This window comes from Callospermophilus lateralis, chromosome 19 (genome assembly GCF_048772815.1).
Source record: "Callospermophilus lateralis isolate mCalLat2 chromosome 19, mCalLat2.hap1, whole genome shotgun sequence".
Taxonomy (NCBI): domain Eukaryota; kingdom Metazoa; phylum Chordata; class Mammalia; order Rodentia; family Sciuridae; genus Callospermophilus; species Callospermophilus lateralis.
The window spans coordinates 28,418,604-28,439,819 of NC_135323.1; the positions used below are offsets into that span (position 1 = coordinate 28,418,604).

Sequence of the window (21,216 nt, forward strand, 5' to 3'; positions counted from 1 at the left end):
GAAGGAGGAAAACTCTGACCCCCGCTGGACCACAGGGGCGGGGGCCAGAGCAGGGAGCCTCGTTAGAATGGCTCCTACTAACCCCAGTTAGAATGGCTAGATCAAAACACTAAATTAACAAATGCTGACAAGGACGCGGAGAAAAGGATCCCTGTGTGCTGTTGGGAATGTACGTTAGTACAGCCAATGGGGAGAAGGGTATGAAGGACCCTCCAAAAGCTAAACAGGGAACTAGCGAACGACCCAGCCATCCCACTCCTGGGTATATATTCAAAAGAAATGAAATCAGCATACCAGAGAGACACCTGCATGCCCGTGTTTCTTGTGGTACTATTAAAAAACATGTGTGTGTGTGTGTGTGTGTGTGTGTGTGTAGAGGGGTGTAACCTCAGTGGTAGAACACTTGCCTAGCATGCACGAAGCCCTGAGTTCCATCCCTAGTACTGCAAGAAAGAAAAAAAGAGAGAGGGAGAAATATCACACAGAGCCTGGTAAAATCTACAATTACTACATGTTAATCAGAAAATTAAAACAAGGGGAAAAAAAAAGGTTCTTCTCATCTTGGGGCCTTGGCTGAGGCTCACCCCAGGTTAGCACCCTTTCAGCCACCGCTGGGCCTCGGCTGCTCTTCCCTGGAATCTAGTCCTGGATTAGGCCCCTGTACTCGGGGGCGGAGTCCATCCCTGATGAGAGACACCATCTTAAAACCTGGAAAGCCTTCAGCATTCTGCTAGTGTGCCTGAGTGAAGGGTTGGTCACAGAAAACCCACTGGGTAATTATCGGATGTTGACTGGAATATGTTACTTTGGAAGCACGTGGTAAGCAACAGTCAACCCCGTTCAAGTGTTTGTGGATCTTGATCTTCCCAACCACCAGAACTCTGAGAAATAAATCTGTGCTGTATTTAAGCCTCTCTGTCTATGATATTTTGCCACAGGAGCCCGAATGGTCTAGGACAGTGTTAGGATGGCCTTAGGCCTGAGCCTAAGCAACTCCATCTTAAAAAACCTGCAGTCTCTCCAGGCACACCCACAGAGCCCTCCAGTATGGCCACAAACAAGTCACTTCCCCTCACCCTGATCAACAGAGGGAAGCCCTGGCAGGCTGTCTTCGCCTGATAAGAGGGAAAGGCGAGAAGATCAGGTGGAGACCACCAGACCAGATGTTTCTGACCCCAGGGTAAATGATGTCACTGAGAAATCCAGTGGTAACTGGTAAGGATTGAAAGGGGGGTCCAAAGCCCCAAAATTTAGAGCAAATGAGCAGGGATTCAGCCATCTGAAACAAGGATGGACTCAAGCTGGAGAGCCTGATGAGGATATGACATCCCATGACTTGTCATGGTTCCTGAGTCTCTGCGTGATCCTCATCACTCTCAAACTCTACCGCCTCGTCTGGACCTTGGTGAGAGCCGCAACTCCTCCGTATGACCCCCTCCTCAACCAGTCGTCCACTCCATGCCAGGAAAAGCCTGCCTTGGTTCCGGACCTGGTCACCGCGGTCTGAGTCAGTGTGCATCTGTTGGACATAATGCCTAAGGCTGAAGACTCCTGAACTCAGCATGCAGAGGGGATGTCTGTCATGAGCCTGTCCTGATGAAGTGTGCTTGCAGTGCTTAGAATTAATCTAGAATTGTTTGCTGTGGATTGATTATGTCGATTGCAGTGCCTAGCATTATTAAGGATTGTCATTTTCTTGATTAAGAACCTATAGAGTGAAATTGTATTGAGTAATTTGAGTGAATAAAGCGTTGAAAGGGGCAAAAGTGCGTGGACACTCTTTATTTCTCCCCTTGACTGCATAGGTCGCAATTTTGGCCCCTTGCCACAGTTAGCCTCCCTCCTGCCCTCATGCGGGCTCTGCCCAGAGAGGGTGTGCGGCTGGGGGGATTTTGAGGGGAGCTGGAATCTGGACTTGGTTTTGTAGAATGGGTGGGGGATTTCTCCTTGGAGAGGAGGTGCTTCCTGGCTGGGGAAGGGCGCATGCGGGCTCAGATGTCTGAGGAGCCCTGGGTGCCTCAGGAAGGAAGCAGCCGTGGGGTGGGGGAGCCTCTAAGTTCCTGGTGGCCAGGGAAGGTCAACCTCTTCCCACCTCACTGAGCTTGAGGTGCCCGCCCAGGTGGGCGCGGCAGGATGGGCCCCGGGGCAGCCCAGGTGGCCTCCTCCTCTGAGGCCTCTCCCAGGCCAGGCCCTCCTGGAAGTGGGGTGGGGGGGTGTCTGGGCTTGCCTCACCCCAGATACCGATCCTTCTCTTCAGACCCCACCCTGGTGGATCCAAATCCACAGAGGCCTGCAGATTCTGCCCCCAAACCTGTCGGACCAGTTCTATGGGAGGAGGGGGCACCCAGGAGGGGCAGCTGAGATGGAAGGAAGCAGCCTCCCCCGGCCCAGCACAGACAGCTGCAGACACTGCGGACAGAACTCGGCAGGGACAGACCTCAGGATGCTGGGCCTGGCCGTCAGGGCCAGAGGGGTACAGTCCTGGTGGCTGGTCCTACTGTTGCTGCAGCTTATTGGTGTCCCGCGGGGGACAGGCCTGGGTGAGTGAAGCCGGGGACTGAGGCAGGGGTGCCCACAGAGCCTCAGGCTTGGGGGAGGTAAGTCTCCTCCCTGGTCTGGGGACTGGAAGGACCACCTAAAGCAGTCACGGACCAGCACCTGCCCCTCTCCCCAGGACTGGGGAGCAACAATGCTTGCTCTCTTCCTTTGGGGTTCCCACGCCCGAATTCTTAAATGGTTCCCCTCCTCCTCCTTCCTTCGCTATGGAAACCCCTGCAAACCCCAGGAGGCCCTAGAGATACAGTCACCCTCATCTCTGCCGCTCTATTACTCTCCCCTAGTTGTGCAAACATTAAGTGCCTATTGTATGCAAAGTCTCCTGGGCCTCTGAGAGAGTATTGAGGGCCTTGAGAAAGAAGGAATCAAGCACCCTCCCAGGCTAGAAGGTTCTGGAAGGTTCTAGTCCAAACCTGTGCAGTTGATGTAGTGGCAGTGAGACATGTTGAACTGGACTGGAGGGGTGGGTGGCTGAGACCCATATGAGAGCCCGCTTGGTCTTTCTGCTTGCGTCAGTATTTGGGGCTGGGGAGCTGAAGGCACTCAGGGAGGAGGGAGGGGGTCCGAGCCCCCCAGCTGCAAGGCCGGACACAGGCCACATTGCCAATCCTGAGTCCCCTCTGGCATTGGAGGCTGTGAGGGGAGCCCAGAGGGGGTGGAGGTCCCAGAGGAGAAGGTGTCTTGGGGTCTCAGTGGGAGGTGACGGAGTTGGAAGAGAACTGGGTGGAGAAGAGAGGAATGTTCTAGACTCAACCAGCTTCAGGCCCCAGAGCCAATGGTCCCCACAGGAGGGTTATCTCTGGGTCTCAGTGCAGGGGATCTTTGTGCGTCAGCTCCTCACCCTCCCAAGCCATCCATTTCTCCCATCAAGCAGACCAACCTGGACCAGGTAGATAGAGATGGAGGGGCTCCTCAGGTTACCTGGAATGTCAGGAGCAGTGTCTAGCCCAGGGCTCGGTCCCCCAGACGTGAGTCTCACCTGAGCAAGGCCCACACCTGGTTGGGGGGATGCTGTGTGCTTTGGTCTGCTCTTCCTGGATGCTGCCAATCCCACGGAGACCCACAGGTGGGAGGAGGACATGGCCTTCCCTCCCAGCTCCCACAGTGCCCACCCTTAGCAGGCTCCCAAGGGAGGCTGGACTCAGGCCACGGTTGCCCTGTTCAGTCTCCTGCATCCCCCCTTGTGCCCTTCCCAGAGCACATCAGCTACGTGCCCCGGCTCTCCAGCGTCACCCTGGCCGGGAAGCTCACGCAGTCCACCTTCACGCTTGAGCAACCACTGGGCTTGTTCGATGACCTCAATATCTCTAACTCGGACCCCATCTGGCTGGTGGTGGCCCACAGCAACGGTGGGTACGATGGCCACCAGGCCTTGGTTTTCCCCTTTGCAATGGGCGGGCCTGGGGGGGAGCAGCAGGAGTGAGGGAAAGCTGGGGACACAGGAGCGGTGGGGGGTGTGGCCCGGGAGGGTCATCCGCAGGCTTGGTCGCACAGGACTGGAGTCCTGACTGGCCATGCCACCCTCAGCCATCCAGAACTTCACTGTCCCACAGAAGACAAAGGACATTCCTGCCCCGGCTAACTTCTCCCAGAAGGGCTACTACCTCACACTGAGGGCCAACCAGAAGCTCTACCGGCGTGGTGGCCAGGCCAGCAAGCAGCTCCCTGTCCTCCGTGTGGGCAATGATACACACTGCTCCTGGACAAAAGTGGGCTGCAATCACCCACTGCAGGGCTCGGGACCCTACAGGTGAGGGGAGCTGCCAGGTCCCGGCTGAGCTGGGGATGCTCCTGCCTGGGCCAAGCCGGGTCCTGACAACTTCCAATGGGACACTGGGTTCCCTGTTGTACCAGTAGGAGTGTGAGGCAGGGAGAAGGGGCTGGGGACGCCTCCGTGAACCCTCCTAACTTTTTGGAGCAATGGGCCCCAATGTAAGCCCCAGTCCCCACTGGTGGTCTGGGACTCAGGGCTGGATCGATCATTTTCTCCCACACATTCTGCATGTCGAGGGCTTATGCTCCTCAGCCCCGTTTCCCTTCATCAACTGCTTGATTCACTCATGTTCAGGGCTGAGAGTCTAATTCACCCCACACAAATTTCTCAAAGGGCACAGGCCCAGAGAAGGTGAAGGCTGCATCCAAGAACACACAGCCAGATGTGAACTCCTTCTCTTGGGCTCTGAGGCTGTGCTACTTAGCCCAGGCCCCATCTTCCCACCCCAGGATGCTCTTCCTGTGCCTGGGAATTGAGGGGAGAAACTGTCGGGCACCAGGGTCTGAGGGTTTCAGAATGCAAGGTCTCCGTCCCCAATACTGGGTTTGCTGTTAGGGTGAAGTTCCTGGTAATGAGCAAGGAGGGACCCGTGGCTGAGACAGAATGGTCCAAGGAGACCCGCCTACAGCAAGGTAGGGGGCAAGATGAGCAGCTTAAATGGTAGGGGCTGGGGGCTCCTAGAGAGAGTGGGGGCCTGGGGCACTAGGCCAGACCCCATCAATCAGAAGCATGTTGCTTTCTGCCGGCTGCAGGTGCTCCTTCTGCCCAGGTGGAGGGTGGTTGGTCCAGAGGCTGTGTGTGCAAGGGCCCCCTTCGCAGGTCAAATGAAGTCCTCTTCCTATGTGACCCATCATCCTCCCAGCCCAGGTATTGCAAGCTGTTACGGGGCCCCAGAGTGCAGGCACAGTGGTCATCATTGCCATCCTGTCGGTCCTGCTGGCCATCCTCCTGGCTGCTGTCCTCATCACGCTCACACAAGCCTAGTGAGTAGATGCGGCTGGGACCACCTCCCAGGGCCCTCTGCTGGGGTGGTTTTCCTTAAAGGCCAGACAGGGCTAACGATAAATTGCGCACGGGATCCCTGAGGTTCCAGAACCCCTGGGTTCTGAGCTAGTGATCCATCCTTCCTGCTAGGAACGCACCTGAGCGGGATGGGGGTGGGTGTGCATTATCCCTTCCCTCCGGCCGCCCTCTTTGGCCGACACCTACCCACTTTCCGAGCTGGCACTGCTTGCCCCCTGGTGGCAGATTTTGGTATTGCGTGCAGACAAGGCGACACCCTGGGAAGGTAGATTGCTTTCAGCACGTGCTGAGAGTTGCTTCAAGAATTCCTTTGGAGCTCAGAGGCTGGGACTTGGCAGAGAGGGAGCGTCTGTAAGGTTTCCCTGAGAAAAGGAGACACCTTTCCTGGTGGTATTTGGTGTGGCAGGGAGGTGGGGAGGCTTCGGGACAGGAGAGTGGCAGGCAGGTGAGATCAGGGGCTGCGTCTCACAGGCCCCCGGGAGCCAGCAGGGGGTTTGATAAGGGGAAAGTTCTAGAGGGATCCTGTTCGATGGCATGGGGCACCAGGCGACAGTGGGGATTGCAAACAGGCGCTTTATTCGCCATCCTCTCTCCCTCTCTCTCCACCCAAGCTGCGAAAGCTGCAGGAACGTTCCCATTTCGATCCCAGAGGAGCCACTGAGCATGGGAAGATATAGCACCCACCACATGGGCGACCCTTCAGCTGTGGGGGGCTCCTGAGCCACTCCAGGGGCACCTCTCAGCCTCCTGCCTGGACAAGGCTGCATAGCCCCGAAGCTTCTGGAGCCCAGAGAGGTGGCTCTAAATGATGGTGGGGTGTGTGTGTATGTCCTAACCCCAAAGCTTGGACCAGTCCCTGGCAGAAATAAATACCCCAACACCTTCCTGCTCAACTACAGCACCCTGCATCCAGGCAGGCTTCCTGTGCCCACACCCCTCAACCCCCGTCCGGCTCTGTTGGGAAGGCTCTGGGGTCGGGGGCAGGACCAGGGCTGAGGCTTAAGGTCCAAGGCCAGCTGTCACCCAGGCCAGAGCAAATCTCTCCTTGAGCCTCCGTATCTGTAATGTGTGGATAGTGACGATGGTCTCCCTGCCCAGCCACACTCCTCCTACCAAAGGTCCCACACAGCAGGTTCAGGTGTGCTGTCCATCACCCCCACGTCCTCCTGGTGGCCCCTCTCCCCAGCTGCCTCTCCTTCTGGATGGAGGATTGAGAGCCACCCTCTTCCCCTTCTTCCAGTCCCCCAGTAGGTCCAACTTCGAAACTTCGTGCCCACCTTGGTCCATACTTCCAGGTGGGGCAGCGCGGGACGGGGTGGGGGCAGGAAGTGTGTGTGAAACTGTGGTTCCCGAGAGCAGCCTGACTCAGCCCAGAGCAGACCCCACCCCAGTCTAACTCAGGGCACCCACAGCTGCTGGCCATCAGCCATGCCTCGTGCCAGGCACTAAGGGGGCCAGAGGTGGCCCAGGTAATTTTTGTCCTCCAGGTGTCCCCTGCTGTCAGGGGAGGACAGTGACACCCAGGTGTCGGAGAGCCATCCTGGAGGCTCCCTTCCTGGGGGAGGTGTGGCTTTGGTGGAGGAACAGGACACCTGTGCCAGGTGGACACTGGCAGGATGCCCAGACAGGAGCCACATGGCGCTGCCGGAGGGCAGGCTGGGGACAGCGTGAACCGAGGGAGGGTGTCCAGGGAAGGAGGGGAAGCTGGGAGGCACCTGGTGCTACGTGCAGGGCCCTTGCCCTCTGAGACAGAAGATTAGGGAAGGAGGGCTGGCTGGGTTCCCAGGTGCCTTCCTCTGGGACCTGCAAATGTCCCTAAGTGGTTTATTAGCTGGAGCAGACACATCCGGCTCCTGCAGCGGAGGAAATGCTCAAGTGACCGTGGGGCAATCAGGCTGGGAGGGACAGTAGGGGAGGGGACCGTCTCCTCTCCATGGCCTCTCCAGGACAGTTATGAGCCCTGACCTTGGGGCTGGGTGACCCTGGACAGGTCACTTTCCTGGGATGGGCCTCAGTTTCCCCTTAGGTGAAAAGCCAAGGTTGAGCAGCCCGACCTGGAGGGCCTGGTAGCTGATAGACCTTTCCCCACGCCCTGTGTGGGCCCGGCCCTGCAGGAAGCAGATGGCATGTGTCCCAAAGGGCAATTGAGAGCATTTGCAAAGGTGTGGGCAGCCTTAGGGGGAGCAGCAGAGGGGTGATCCAGCCTGTCACCAATGGAGTCACACGCACTCTGGAGCTGAAGGGTCATGGGAGGAAGGGAGTGGCGTTTCCAGAGCCAACAAACAGTAGCCATGGGCCGGAGTCCACTGGGCAGGAGCAGAGGCTATAGGTAGAAGGACAAGGCCACTGGAGGAAGCTGGGTAGTAAGTGCCCGGCACTGTCCTGCCTTAGCCAGAAACAAGGTGGTAGGGGTGCGGGGGTGTGGTCAGACTCCTGGGCACAGAGCAGTACAGAGAGGGGCAAGAGCGGATTTAGAGGGCATGGGACCCCTGGGAGACTCTCCTCTGGAACAGAGTCTTCCCACCTTCCTGTCTCCAGCCGGACACAAGGACAGAAAGATAGTCAGGAGGCTCTGCTCCAGTCAGAGGGCTGCTGAGACAGGGCGGGGCATTCAGGGGGGACTCTGCAGGGACTGACCCTTGAGTTCCAGAGGGCAGGGGTCTTGGCCAGCTGGAGAAGCGGTGGCCCATGACCCATTATCCCCTTCCTGGGAACCAGCCCACAGGCCTCAGGAGTGGGAGGTGGGGCCTGAGTCCGCCCTGCTTTTTGTCCTGTCTAGAGTGACTGTCCCAGGATGGGTGCTTGTGCTCCCTCCACCCCGCCCACCCCTGTCCCTGGTGGCCGCCCATGTCCTGGGCCTGCACCTGGTCCGTGGGAGGTGTGGGTCCCCTCCATTAGCCCCCCTCCCTGCCACTCACGCTTACACTGCCTCAGCCTCTTCCATGGGTGCTAATGACCCCCATCCCTCCTTTTATCTGCCTCATATGTCCTTGGTGCCCTGGCCACCCTGGACAGCCCAGAGGCCCCTCATGCTAACATGCCACTCCATAGCCCAGCCTGGAGCTGCCCAGCCCTGGGCCTTCCCGGGTTCCTGGTTCTCCAGGCTTCAGGCTGGATGCTGGCAGACCCAGGTCACCTGTGTCCCTGACCCCACTCTCTGCTTCCTACCCTAGACACAGCCTGTGTACAAGCCTTAAGCCACCTGCTCAGGACCCGCTGCTGAGCCCAGAGGCGGTCTGGGTGGAGAGCAGGCTCAGCATGCGTGGGATATGGGGGTTCTCCAGCCCGAGGGGAGCTGCTGGCCGCAGATGCTGGTTTCTCTGGGCTCTTCTGGGGCTTGGGAGTCGAGGGAGGGGTCCGAGCCTCAGCGCCCAGTCCTACCAACCCACCGGCCATCCTCCCCATGCAGCCTCAGGTCCAGAGCCAAGTCCCAGGGGGCCATGGGGGAATGAACGCCCCAAGAGGGTGATGTCGGGCCCCAGCCTTGGTGTCCAGCCTCACCCACCTGGGCTTCAGCCTCTTTGCCCCAGGTAGGGGTGGATGAGATGAGCAGGACTCTCTGTCTGCCTCTGGCCCTCAGGCCACTGGGTCCCTCCCACTCACTCATGCCCACAGACAGCAGAGGGTCACTAACCCTGTTGGGCACTGGGCCACATGTTCCCAGCCCTCAAGGCCATCCCCCACCCTCCTCGGTGGCAGCTGGTCATGTGCAGAGATACCACAGGACCCTGCTGGCTAGCCCAAGCCACCTGGGACTGCCAGGAAGAGGGACACTAGTCCTGCCTGGAGCATCAGAGGTGTCCAGGCACGTCTGGGAGGCCCCAAGCCTGGGGACCCTGCAGGGCACCTCCTCAGGTCATCAGGGGCCCATGGACACCAGCTCCCACCTACTGACCACACAGTGCAGCTCTACGGGCCTTCTCAGCCCTCCAACTCACAGGGGGACCCACTTGGGAGCATAGGCTTGGGGACAATGATTTTGAGTGGTGAAGTGACGTCCTGTGAACCAAGTGTCTCCTGACATCATCCTGGTAAATGGACAACTGGGAAGCGCAGGGACCCCGTCTCTCTTCCTGCCTCTTTCTGTCTCTGTTTTCCCATCTCTGTGTGTGGGGTTGTGTGTCCCCTGGGGTTATGTTTCTCGCCGTCCCTTGTCCCTATTTTATTTATTTATTTATTTATTTATTTATTTATTTTTGCACTGGGGATTGACCCAGGTGCTCTCCTGCTGAGCTCCACCCCCAGTCATTTTATTTTGAGGCAAGGTCTTGCTAAGTTGCCAGGTTGGCCTCAAACTTGTCATCCCCCTGCCTCAACCTCTGCAGTAGCTGGGATTGCAGGCGTGTGCCACCAAACCCAGCTTCTTGTCCCTCTTTTTAAGCCTGACCAGCCTCGGAAACACCTTTTGCTTCCAGAAGGGGAGCTGCCTGGGCCAGTCCAGGCGTGGGCCTGACCATTTCCCAGCATACGCAAGCTCCAGGCAGATGGCGGCTTTCCCTTCCCCAGGGAAGGGAAAAGCAGGGGAGAGGAGCAAAACACAGTAGAGACAACAGGGACAGAACAGGTGTCAGGAACAGAAACGTCACAATCCATTGCCCCAAACCAGCAGGTACAGAAGTAAAGAGAGGGTCACCCTGGACCCCCCCTTCCCTGCTGGCCCTGCTTCTAAGCAGTCTGCATGCCCACCCCCAGACTCCCTGCTCTCCCAGTATGGGAGCCGGGTGCAGCTCAACCCCCTGCCCCACCACGGACACTTGCACCTCCTATTTGGCCTGGGAGCTGGCCCACACAGAGGGGTCTGGCGGTCCAGGCAGGGTCGCATGGCCTGGGAAGAGTCAGCTGTCCAGGTGTCTGGGGGCAGGGTACTTTCTGGTCCCGCCCCACCACAGTAATCTTGAATGGGACTGTTCCAACCTCGGGGCACAAGGATGCATGGGGTGCTTTTGGGTATGGGTGTGGGTATGTGTGTGTGCACATGCATGCGCACCAGGGATAGAACCCAGGGGTACTTGACCACTGAGCCACATCCCCAGCACTATTTTATGTTATATTTAGAGACAGGGTCTCACTCAGTGGCTTAGTGCCTCAATTTTGCTGAGGCTGGCTTTGACCTCTCGATCCTCCTGCCTCAGCCTCCCCAGCTGCTGGGATTACAGGTGTAATCTGTGCTCCAGGCAGGGGTGTATTTTCAAAGTGGGGTCTCCCAGGAGCCCAGCCACCCTGCTATGGGACCCCTTCTCTGGGAGGAGAGCCCAGGCCTCGGGTGTGAGCCTTTATTCAAGAGCGAGTATCTGAGCCTGCTGGAGACAGGGTGCATGGAACCAAGGTGGCCGGGGCCAGCCAGGGGAGGTCCCAGGGTCAGGACTGGATCCTGAGGGTCGTGGGAGCCCTTGAGGGGTTTTTAGCAGGACATAGGAACCCACTGGCGGGCAGAGGTGACTGGGAGGGGCAGGGCCCTTTGTGGGAGGCAGGGATGTCGGGCTCTCGCACTCGGGCTGTGCGGGGACTCCCTGGGGACCTGACTGGTGGAAAGCCCCCTCCTAGGACAATTTCCTGCCTGGCCTCTGATCCCAGATCTCTGACCCCAGCAGTCCTGGGCAGTCTCCAGTCCCACCTCCAGCTTCCTCCATGGGAGGATGAGGCTGGGCATTTCCATTCTCTTTCTGGAAGGTTCAGAAGGTTAATGAGGGCAAAGCACGGAACTCCACTCAGGGGAGAAACTTCTGGGAAGAGAGCAACCTGCATCTGGGCTGAGGGCCAAAGGCAGAGTGGGGACCGCACCTCTGGTCATGGACTAACCACCGACTGCCCCAGGGTCGCGACTTGGCCCCTCTGGCCAGCCGCAGGCGAATTTCTGTGAATGTCAGGGACACAGAATGGAGGCTTCTCTGCCTCCACAGTGCAGAGGACCCTCCTCTTCCCATGGTGGGCCTACTCCAGCCTTGCCTGGCCTGGAGGCCGTTTCTCAGGGCCTGGGGAAGGTGTGGCCATGTGGCCCTGGCTATCCCCCACCTTGCCTGCTGGACCAACAGGTTCTGAATGCCACCAGGACCTTGAAATGACACCAGGCCTGTGCTAAGGCTCCAAGAAGTTAAAAGTTGCCCCCAAATCTTTCATTGTAATCCCAGTGATTCGGGAGGCTGAGGCAGGAGGCTCTCAAATTGGAGGCCAACTTTGTGAAGCCCTGTGGCTTTTTTTTTTTTTTTTTTTTTAATGTGGTTCAATCCTCAGCACCACATAAAAATAAATAAATAAAATAACGTATTGTGTCTATATACAACTAAAAAAGAGCGAGAAAGAAAAAGAACACTGACTCCCAAAGCAGAACACAATCCAGACAGGTCAGTTCCTATGGTTGTCCCTCCCCAGGCCCTTCACACCTGCCCCCATCACCTCCCCAGGGGGTCCACCAGGATCTTTCTCTACCTCCCTCCAGCATCCCAGATACAGAAATCCCGGATCCTTTGACCTGTGGTTTGCAGAGCAGAGCAGCCCCTCCTGGTCTCTGGTCTGGCTTCTGTCCACCATGTAGGGTGGACATGTGGGGCCAGGGCCTCCTCTTACAGCTGAAGAGCCTACGACCAACGAGGAGAAAGCCCCTTCCCTCAAAGGGAACGGAACTTTCCTCCTGCAGCCCAGGGCTCCTCTCAGGGACTTCTGGACAGGCTGCGGCATCTGTCCTTCTGAATCCCACTCACCCTCCTCAGTCAGGGCCATGGCTACTCAGTACCTGTACCAATGCCCAGAGCACCCACAGCCTGGGAAGGATGACCCGGGAAGCAGGCACCCACAGAAAGGTGGGGTGGGAGAGAACCGCTTTGAGATGACTGTCCCCACGTCAGCAGCTAAGTCCAGGGATATAGGTCCATGGGCCAGCCTCTCTGTTTGAACTGGGGGCCACACTTATTTATTTAGTTAGTTAGTTGCAGATGGTCACAGGCCTGGATCCAGTGTTCTTGTGCCCTGGGACCCAGCAATTCTTGCTCCTAGGTATTTATTCCCCAAGGGAGATGAATGCTTTTATGTCCCAAAAGACTGGCACATTCGTTGCGGCTTTATGCATAACTGCCCCCCAACGGAAACAAAATCAATGTCCAGGCTGGTTGGGTGGCACACGCCTGTAATCTCAGCAGCCCGGGAGGCTGAGGCAGGAGGATCACAAATTCAAAGCCAGCCTCAGCAACTCAGCGAAGCCCTAAGCAATTTACTGAGACCCTGTCTGGGGATGTGGCTCAGTGGTTAAGCAGCCCTGGGCTCAATTTTTGGTACAAATGAGACTACTCCATGGTGACAAGTTGGGGAAGAGGTTATCCCTGGAGGTGAGGGTTTCAGGATGGGGCTGAGGAAGACTGCCGGGGCTCAAATGACCTAGACCTTGACTTGGGCATGTGTGAAACCTCACCTGTGGATTTCAGGGCACACCTGTGGGGCGTTCTAGACAGCCCTGGGTCTGTCGGAGCCTGGGTGGGTGCCGTGACGTGCGGCTAGATCACTCAGGGTCACTCCAGGTGAATTTGGGTTGGCACGAAATAATCACACACACAGACAGAAAGTACATTTTTCTCGACCTTAGGGGTCCGTGGGAAAGAGAGGGTGAGGCACCTGATTTGTATATGGGGAGACGCACAAAGGGAGGTTCCATGGAAAGTTCTTTCCAAATAAGGCAGAGGGTCAGGTTTCAGGGGGTTGAGTCCAGCTTGGTGATGTCTTGTGGTCAGTAGATTGAGTGACATCTTGGCAAGCCACACCCATCTCAGGTGCTGGGTGGGGTCAAAGGCAGAGGGAGTGAGAAGGACTCACAGGGCACAGCCAGATGGAGCAGCAATGCTCACAGCTCACGCACACAGCCCACCGCTGGCCCGCGACAGGTGGCTCTGGCCTGGGAGGGATGGGGACAGTAATAGAAACTTCAGGTAGAGCCGAGATGCTAGTGGGGGATGGCAGGGTCCTGCTGGGGCCAGATAGGGCAGGGGACCAGTGAGCTGGAGGGCTGGGCTCCCCCCAAGGCGCGGGTCCCAGTTGCCCACGCTGTACCAGGAGCTGGAGAAGCAGAGGATGGGGTGCAGGAGGAAGCAGGCCCAGAGGGGCTCTCGGATGTGGAGCAGGCCCGGCCTCTCTGGGCAAGGGCCAGGCTGAGAACCAGGAGCCACCGCCTCTGGCCTCCATCCCCCACCCAAGGCTCCTGGGTCCCGTCAGCCCAGCCAGGCCCTGTCCTGGCTCAGGGAGACCATGGCGCCAGAATCCCTGACAGGTTTACGTGGCAGCTGCAGACGCACTGGCCTGGTCCCAAGTCCCCTTCACACCCACACATCCGTCTCCCAAAGGAGCCAGGAGAGGCCCAGCCAGGGCCCCGTGAAGACCAGTACTGCACAGGGTCCCAGAAGCCAGGTTCTCCTCAGGATCAAGCTGTCTCCCCCTGCCCTGGGCCACCTCGGCCTCATGCCTGGCCCTTTGTCCTCCTCCCGGCCCTGCCCCTCCTCCTGCCCTCTTCCCCGCCTGACACCACCACTTCCAGGAAGCCCGCTGCCTCCAGTCTTCAGGGAGGAGTGTGCCCTTGGTTGTTTGCTCCCAGAGACTGTGACATTGTTCTGGATCCCAGACTCCGGGTGTCCCTGTAACCCCAGAGACTCAGGAGGCTGAGGCAGGAGGATCATGAGTTCAAAGCCAGCCTCAGTAACTTGGCGAGACCCTGTCTCTAAATAAAATATAAAAAGGGCAGGGGCTGGGGCTCAATGGTGGAATGCTTGCCTCGCGCGGGTGTGAGGCACTGGGTTCGAATCTCAGCACCACATACATAAACAAACAAACAAACAAACAAATAAAATAAAATAAAAGGCCATCTAGGGAAAAAAAAAAAAAAAGAGGGCTGGGGATATGGCTCCGTGGTTAAGTGTCCCTGGGTTCAGTCCCCTGATACACCCCCCAAAAAAGAAAAAAAGAAAACAAGACTCTGGTGTCACCTGCCAGCAGGTGACCCCCAGGACTCCGGGACTTCCATTTCTTTCCACACCTCAGTCTCTGATTTCCGGGAAGGGGCAACAGTTTCACCCTCAGGGCTGAGGCTGAGGGGCTGCAGAGCACAAGATCATCTCCTTCCCCCAGGGCTGAGCTCCTCCTGCAGATGCTGGCCCACCTGGGATCCCCACACCCCCAGGGCATCTGGGGGACATCTGTCACCATCCCCATGCTGCCTCCAGCCACCTTGGCCTCTGCTGAAGGCCATTCTCAGTCACCCCAATGATGCACAGAAGGACCCAAGGTGTCGAGACATAGCTATGTAGAGAGGGGCTAGGTTCACGGTTTGCTCACTCATGGAAATGGGCTGGTGGGAGCAGGCCCTGCTCCTGGGAAGACTAACGAGAGCCTCAGGAAGATACTGTTTATAACCACCATTTCTCCACTTTAGTGATTAGGAAAATAAGGTTCAGAGAGGCTGAGGAACTTACCCACAGTCACACAGTAAGCTATCTTAGTCATTGGACCCAGGATTTGAACTCTGGCTCCAGACGCCACACTGTTTCCTATGGGCCTGTTTTTAAAAAGTGTGGTTTAATGCTGTCTGTCTAAACAAGGTGGGTGGAGTGTCGTGATTGATGGGGCAGAGAGAAGCTGGGGACAGTTCCTTCTGACCTATGGAGGATTCTCGGCCTGTCCCTTCAGGCTCTTTGGGGCTGACAAGTCTTGGCACGCTGCTGTCCCTCAGCCCAGAGCCTGCCAGGCCTCCTGGTACCCCTGGGTGGAGTCTGCACTCCTGTGCTGGCACATCCATAGCTGGGTCCTCTGGCCTTTGTGTCGGGGCTGCTCTTGCCACCTCAGTACCTGCTGCCACCCAGCTTCTGTCCCATCCTCCTAAAGTCAGCCACCTCCCAGATGTCCCCTTCTCCCAGAAGGCTTGGCATCCGCAGGCCAGGGGCAGGAGCCGCTGTGAAGGGGAGGGGGAAGGTGGGGGAAGGTCTTTCCCCGGGAGGGAGGCGCTTTCCAGGAGCCCCCCCACACACAGGAAGCCCCCCGGGGCGTGAAAATTCTTGAGCTCTGCGGGACAAAGGCAGTAGCTTCAAAATATTAAAGCCACAAAATTTAAAAAAAAAAAAATGTTTACTTAAATGTCTTCTAAATGTAACACGAGGTCAGTTTCGTCCATTGTTAAATTTAGTATTCCCAAGTGCGTCACTGCACACGAAAACAATTTGTAGGTCACATTTTCTTACTTTGGGAGAATCCCCAAGATTCCCAAGAATGCATGATGTTAGTGGAGGAATCGAGGCCAGCAGCAAACCAAAAGAGTCCCTTGTACCTAAATAACTTGGAAAGGTGAAATATTTACCATCTCTCTCTTTCTCTCTCTCTCTCTCTCTTTTTTTTTTTTTTTTTTTGCAGTCTGGGGATGGAACCCAGGAGATCATTCAAATTAGGCTAGTGTCCTCTCTATGACTGAACTGCATCCCCAGCCCCAAGTTTGCCATTGTAACCATTATTTTTATTTTTATTTTTGACCCCAGGGATTTACCACTGAGCCCCGTCCCCAGCTCTTTTGATGTTTGATTTAGAGACAGGGTCTCACTGAGTTGCTCAGGGCCTCGATAAGTTTGTTGCTGAGGCTGGCCTTGAATTTGCAATCCTCCTGCCTCAGCCTCCTATGCCACTGGGATTACAGGCGTGTGACACCACACCTGGCCTCATGACCCTTAAGTGTGGACTGATACTAACATTCATGTTGCTGTGTGACAGATCTCTAGATCGTTCTCATTTAACCAAATAGAAACCTCTATGGCCCATAAACAGTCCCCTCCCCCACCTCCCCATAACCGCAATTCTACTTTCCATTTCTATAAATTTTACTATTATAGATACCTCTTGAAAGCGAAATCCTGCGTCTTTGCCTTTTTTTTTTTTCCCCTCTGTGTGGCTTGTTTCAGTTCGCACGTTGCCGGCAAGTTCCATCTATGTTGCAGCACATGTGAGAGCTGAGTGGTTCTCCATGGTAGGTACATGCCACTTGCCACATCTGGTTGGTGCATTGATCCACTCTGGCTGGGTTGGTCCTACCTCTTGCCTATTGTGACTAACGCTGCAACGAACACAGAAGTACAAATGTCCTTTGGAGACCCTGTTCCCCAATTCTTTTGGATATTTCCCCAGAAGTGGTATTGCTGGATCTTACAGTCATTCTATTTTTTTCTATTTTTTAATTTTTTTGGTACCAAGGATTGAACCCAGTGGTGCTCAACCATTGAGCCACATCCCCAGCCCTATTTATTTATTTATTTTTTATTATGAGAAAGAATCCTTCTAAGTTGCAGAGGGACTCCTTAAGTTGCTGATGCTAGCCTTGACCTTGAGATCCTCCTGCCTCAGCATCTAGAGTCACTGGGATCACAGATGGGCACCACTAGACCCAGCTCTATTTTCAACTTTTTTGGAGAAAACTAGTAGTGGCTCATTTTTAAATGTTTATTGGGGTGTAGGGTAGAGCTTGGCTGATGCTGTTCCCAAAATAACCCTGACTGACGGGCAAGGTATGTAGCACACACACACTCGGCTTATTTTCTCAAAGCACAGCTTTATCAAAGCACAGCTTTATCTTTTATTCAATTTTATTGAGATTAAATCCTCATCCCTCATCTCAGTCCATTCACCTTCTAATCCGATCCCCAGGTAGTGCCAAAGCATCAGGGGAGACTGGGCTGGGGCCGCTGGTCCTGGGGGCTCCCCCAGAGCTCTTTTAATACTCAAAGACCAGGATTCTTGCAACCCAAATACTTTTTCTTTTTCTTTCTTTCTTTTTTTTTTTTTTTAAGAGAGAGAGAGGAGAGAGAGAGAGAATGAGAGAGAATTTTTTAATGTTTATTTTTTAGTTTTCGGCGGACACAACATCTTTGTTTGTATGTGGTGCTGAGGATTGAACCCGGGCCGCACGCATGCCAGGCGAGCGCGCTACCGCTTGAGCCACTTCCCCAGCCCCCAAATACTTTTCCTTTTATTGTGATTGACCTGCTGTGCATTTCAAAAGCATGCATTGAAACTCCAGATGTGCCTCCTGTCCTGTGACTGGGTACATAGGACTTCTTAATGGGTCAGGATCAACTGCTTTGGCAGTAAATAAAACAAAGATATTATGTCCAACTACAACTAAAAAATAAATATAAAGAAAAGAAAAACCATGTGCACAGGGATATTCCAGACCTTCGCTCCCGGGGGTGACAGGCACGGGAAGCTGGAGGTGAAGAGGCACACATACTAATGATTCAAAATTGCCCCCCACTTCCAAAACCTGAGACCCCCATGTCACGCCTCATCTCCAGACCCTTCCCCAAGAAACATCCCAGTTCTCCCCAGCAGCCCTGGTCCCCCATTTGTTGGTTCCTGGCTGCTTCTCCAATCACATGCACAAGCCTCCCTGTGTCCCTGGAGGATGTTTCCAGAACAGCCCAGCCTTCATCGTTCCTGCGTGCCTCTTCCTGCTGCCGCCCCATTTGGAGCCCTTCTTCCTGTCTAACCAGCTTTCTGTTGCTATAATTGATACCACAGGCTGGGTAATTTATAAAGAAAAGAGGTTTATTTAGCCCTTGGTTCTGCAAGTCCAAGATCCAGGGGCCGCATCTGATGACAACCATCTGAGGAGTCCCAAGGTGGCTCCAGGCTCACAGAACAAAGCGAAGCATCCCTCCTCTGCAGACCCCATTCATTTCTCTCCATCGCCTTCACCCACCCTTTCACCGTCCTCCTTCCATTCACACCCTGAGGGCAGAGACCGAGGTTGCTTTTCTGGGGGCTCTCCAGTGCCCAGTGCACACAGCAGGTAAATTACCAAATGACCCAGTGAGTCAATGCAGGAGGATCCAATGAGGGAAATGAGCCACGGTCATTTGGGGAAAGGAGCCGCGGTCTTCTAGGCAAAGGTCCCCTCTGCAGCCACCACAGAGGTGGGTATAGACGGAATTGTGCAGCTGGCCGAGCTCCTCTCCGGCCTCACCCTCTGACTCACCCCCTCCTCAGAGACTAGTTTCCAGGAACTGGCTGACAGCTTGGCTCCTCCACCCCCACTGAATCTAGTATGGAACCTGTTCTGCCCCAAGAGTCCCCATATTCCCAGGCTGTGTTCCCAGGCCACTGGGCCACGTGGAGAGAAGGGCCTCACAGGTCAGCAGCGGTGGACACAGGGAGGGCCACTACAATGGCAGGTCCAGAGGCAGAGCCCAAGAACTGCCCAGTAGTCCCCAAGCAGCGAGCCTCACACCCTCCTGATGTGGATGCCAGGTATGTCACAGGAGCCTGGGGAGAGATGGGGACAGCACATCGACTGTCCTGAGAATCAAAGGAGAAGACTATGTGGGAGCCTGGAGTCCAGGTGACATCTAGTCACTTGGAATGCCATTTGGGGTGTGATATGGAGAAACGGGAGATCCTGCAGTGACTATTGTCACTAGGCTGTCCCCTTCCTTTCTAGCAGGCTGCTCTCTGTACCTCCCAGCACAGATGCTGGCTGGTCATTGTCACTGGCTTTCTAGTCCCACAGTGACAAGGGGTGCAGTCCCTGGTCCAGTGTCCTGTGAGATGAGGAGCCTGGCATCATGGCCAGTGGTAGAGGTCTCTGCACCAAGGCACGTCTGGGATGTGATTTGGGGCATTGCTCCTGGTCATGTGTGGCCTTTGGGCCTGGTTCTCTGACCCTCCCAAAGATCCTGAGTCACACTAGATAGGCTTCTCATGAACCCTCTTTTTTGTTTAAATTAGAACTTCTATTGTTTGGAACCAGAAACCACAGAGGTATGGCCCCACAAATCTATAGGATTGCAGGTGGCATTATGGAGGGCCTAGGGTCCAGGAGGGAGGATTTGGGATGCTCAAGTCTGCTTTGTGTAGCCCAGGGTACAGTAGGGGTCCCATCCCTGCTCTGGGAGCTAAGTTCTAGAATGCCTGGTGGTAGAGTGGAGGCTGGGCAGGGAACAATGACCTGGTCATTGTGGGTCTAGAAGTCTCGCAGAGCGAGGGGAGCCTGGCTTGGAGCAGAGGAGGCTGAGGCTCTGCAGGGGGAGGCATATTCCAGCTGGACCATTCTGGGGTCACTCTGGAGGCATATGGGCGGGGGGCCAGGCCCTAGCCTCAACCAGAGTAACCTGAAGATGGACAGGGTTGCTTTAGGAAGAGAGGACCAGTTTCCTAGGACCAGCAGTGAATGAGCAAGGGGTCCTGAAGTGGGTAAAAACAACCCAGGGTAGAAGGTCCCTCCAACCTGGGCTTCCCTGGGCCAGCCTTGGGCTGTGCACCGGCAGGCTAGAAGGGATCAGCCTGCATCCCAACACGGAATGTGGCAGAGACCTCTCAGCCCCCAACCCAGCAGTCAGACCTGAAAAACAGACGAAGGTGGGCTGAGGGTGTAGCTCGGTGACAGAGGGCATGCCTAGCATGCATGAGGTCCTGAGTTCCTCCCTGGCACTGCAAAATTATTTTAGAAAAAAAAGAAATAGCCCAAGGTTGGGGTAATGAGCCAGCCAAGAAGCCAGCCAAGGTGGGTGCAGTGGCACATTCCTGTAATCCCTGCAGCTCAGGAGGCTGAGGAAGGAGGATTGCAAGTTCAAAGCCAGTCTCAGCAATTTAGTGAGGTCCTAAGCAACTTAGAGAGACCCTTTCTCAAAACAAAAAATTAAAAGGTCTGGGGATGTGGGTCAGTGGTGAAGCACCCCGGTTCAATCCCAAGTACAAAAAAAAAAAAAAAAAAAAAAAAATTCTGTAAGAACCATGACAAATCATGATCACACAAAAATCACAAGATTAACAGAGTGAAGGGGTGAGGACAAGGGGGATCTGGGGCTCTCCTGCTTGGGAGTGGACCTGTCCATGGGAATAACCATTGCAGCAAGACAATTGGCAATCCTATGGAAGTCCTGTATGCATGCAGCTTCTGGCTGGGAATTTATCATCAGTTGCTCACATGCAACATGTGACCCAGGCCATTGCCTGGTGACAGCAAATGACTGCAACAGACTGCCAGTCCACTTACCGTGGACCCTGATCTGTGGAGATGATGGTAGGTTCATACAACAACAAAGAGAACAGGATCTTTTCATGGGTAGATCTGCACAGCTCTCCAAGATTGAATAAGTGGATCTGTAAGAGTAAACAGTAAGCTACTATTTGTATACAAAAGAAAACAACATAGTCCACAGCTGAATTATAGGCAGAGAATATCTCCAGAAGGATGTGCAAGAAACAGGGATTCCTTGGGGAAGACGATGTGTGGCTGGGAGAGAAGGGACTTTTCACTGCCAATTTTCAATAACTTCTGAATTTGGTAGAGGGTGTGTGTAATGTATAAATAACAAAACAGGAAAACAGAAAACCGCATACACACACACACACACCATCTCCCGCATGTCTTTGACAGGTGTGGCTGCTCCTGTCATCTCTTTGCAAGTGATGAAAAGGAACCAGTCCATAGAAGCTCAGGAAGCCACCCAGGGCCACCCAGCAAGGAAGTGGCAGAGCTGTTTGGGACTCAGATCTGCAGGTCAGGCTTAGGGCAATGCAGAGGAGGGGTCCCAAGGTGGGGTGTCACAGCTATCCAGGGCCAGGCAACAGCCTTCAGACTGGGGAGGGAACTACAAGATGGGCAATTCCAGAAACTCAGCTCTGGCCCTGGGTGTTTGTGAAGGACCGTGTGTCCCAGTGGAAGCACCTGCAGTCATCGTGTATTGGGAAGACCAAGCCTGGCCCTGCCACGGGCCACCTGTGTGACCTCCCAACCTCCCGCAAGTAATCTTCCCTCCGCAACCAGAGCACCTCACTCGGTCCCCACTGCAGAAGGTACAGCAGTAGTAAATGAAATGTCAAAAGAGAAAACCCCCTTCTTCCAAAGCAGATGC

At 55.3% G+C, this 21,216-nt stretch overlaps 1 protein-coding gene across 1 annotated transcript; it reads left to right on the forward strand.

Moving 5' to 3' along the window:
- Positions 1-2,443: 2,443 nt before the first annotated feature.
- LOC143384878 (uroplakin-3b-like protein 1) lies at positions 2,444-5,314 on the forward strand. Its single transcript, XM_076840060.2, has 5 exons — positions 2,444-2,540; positions 3,753-3,905; positions 4,084-4,306; positions 4,886-4,962; positions 5,193-5,314. The coding sequence occupies exons 1-5, from the start codon at positions 2,444-2,446 to the stop codon at positions 5,312-5,314; spliced, it is 672 nt and encodes a 223-aa protein (XP_076696175.2).
- The last annotated feature ends 15,902 nt before the right edge of the window (positions 5,315-21,216 follow it).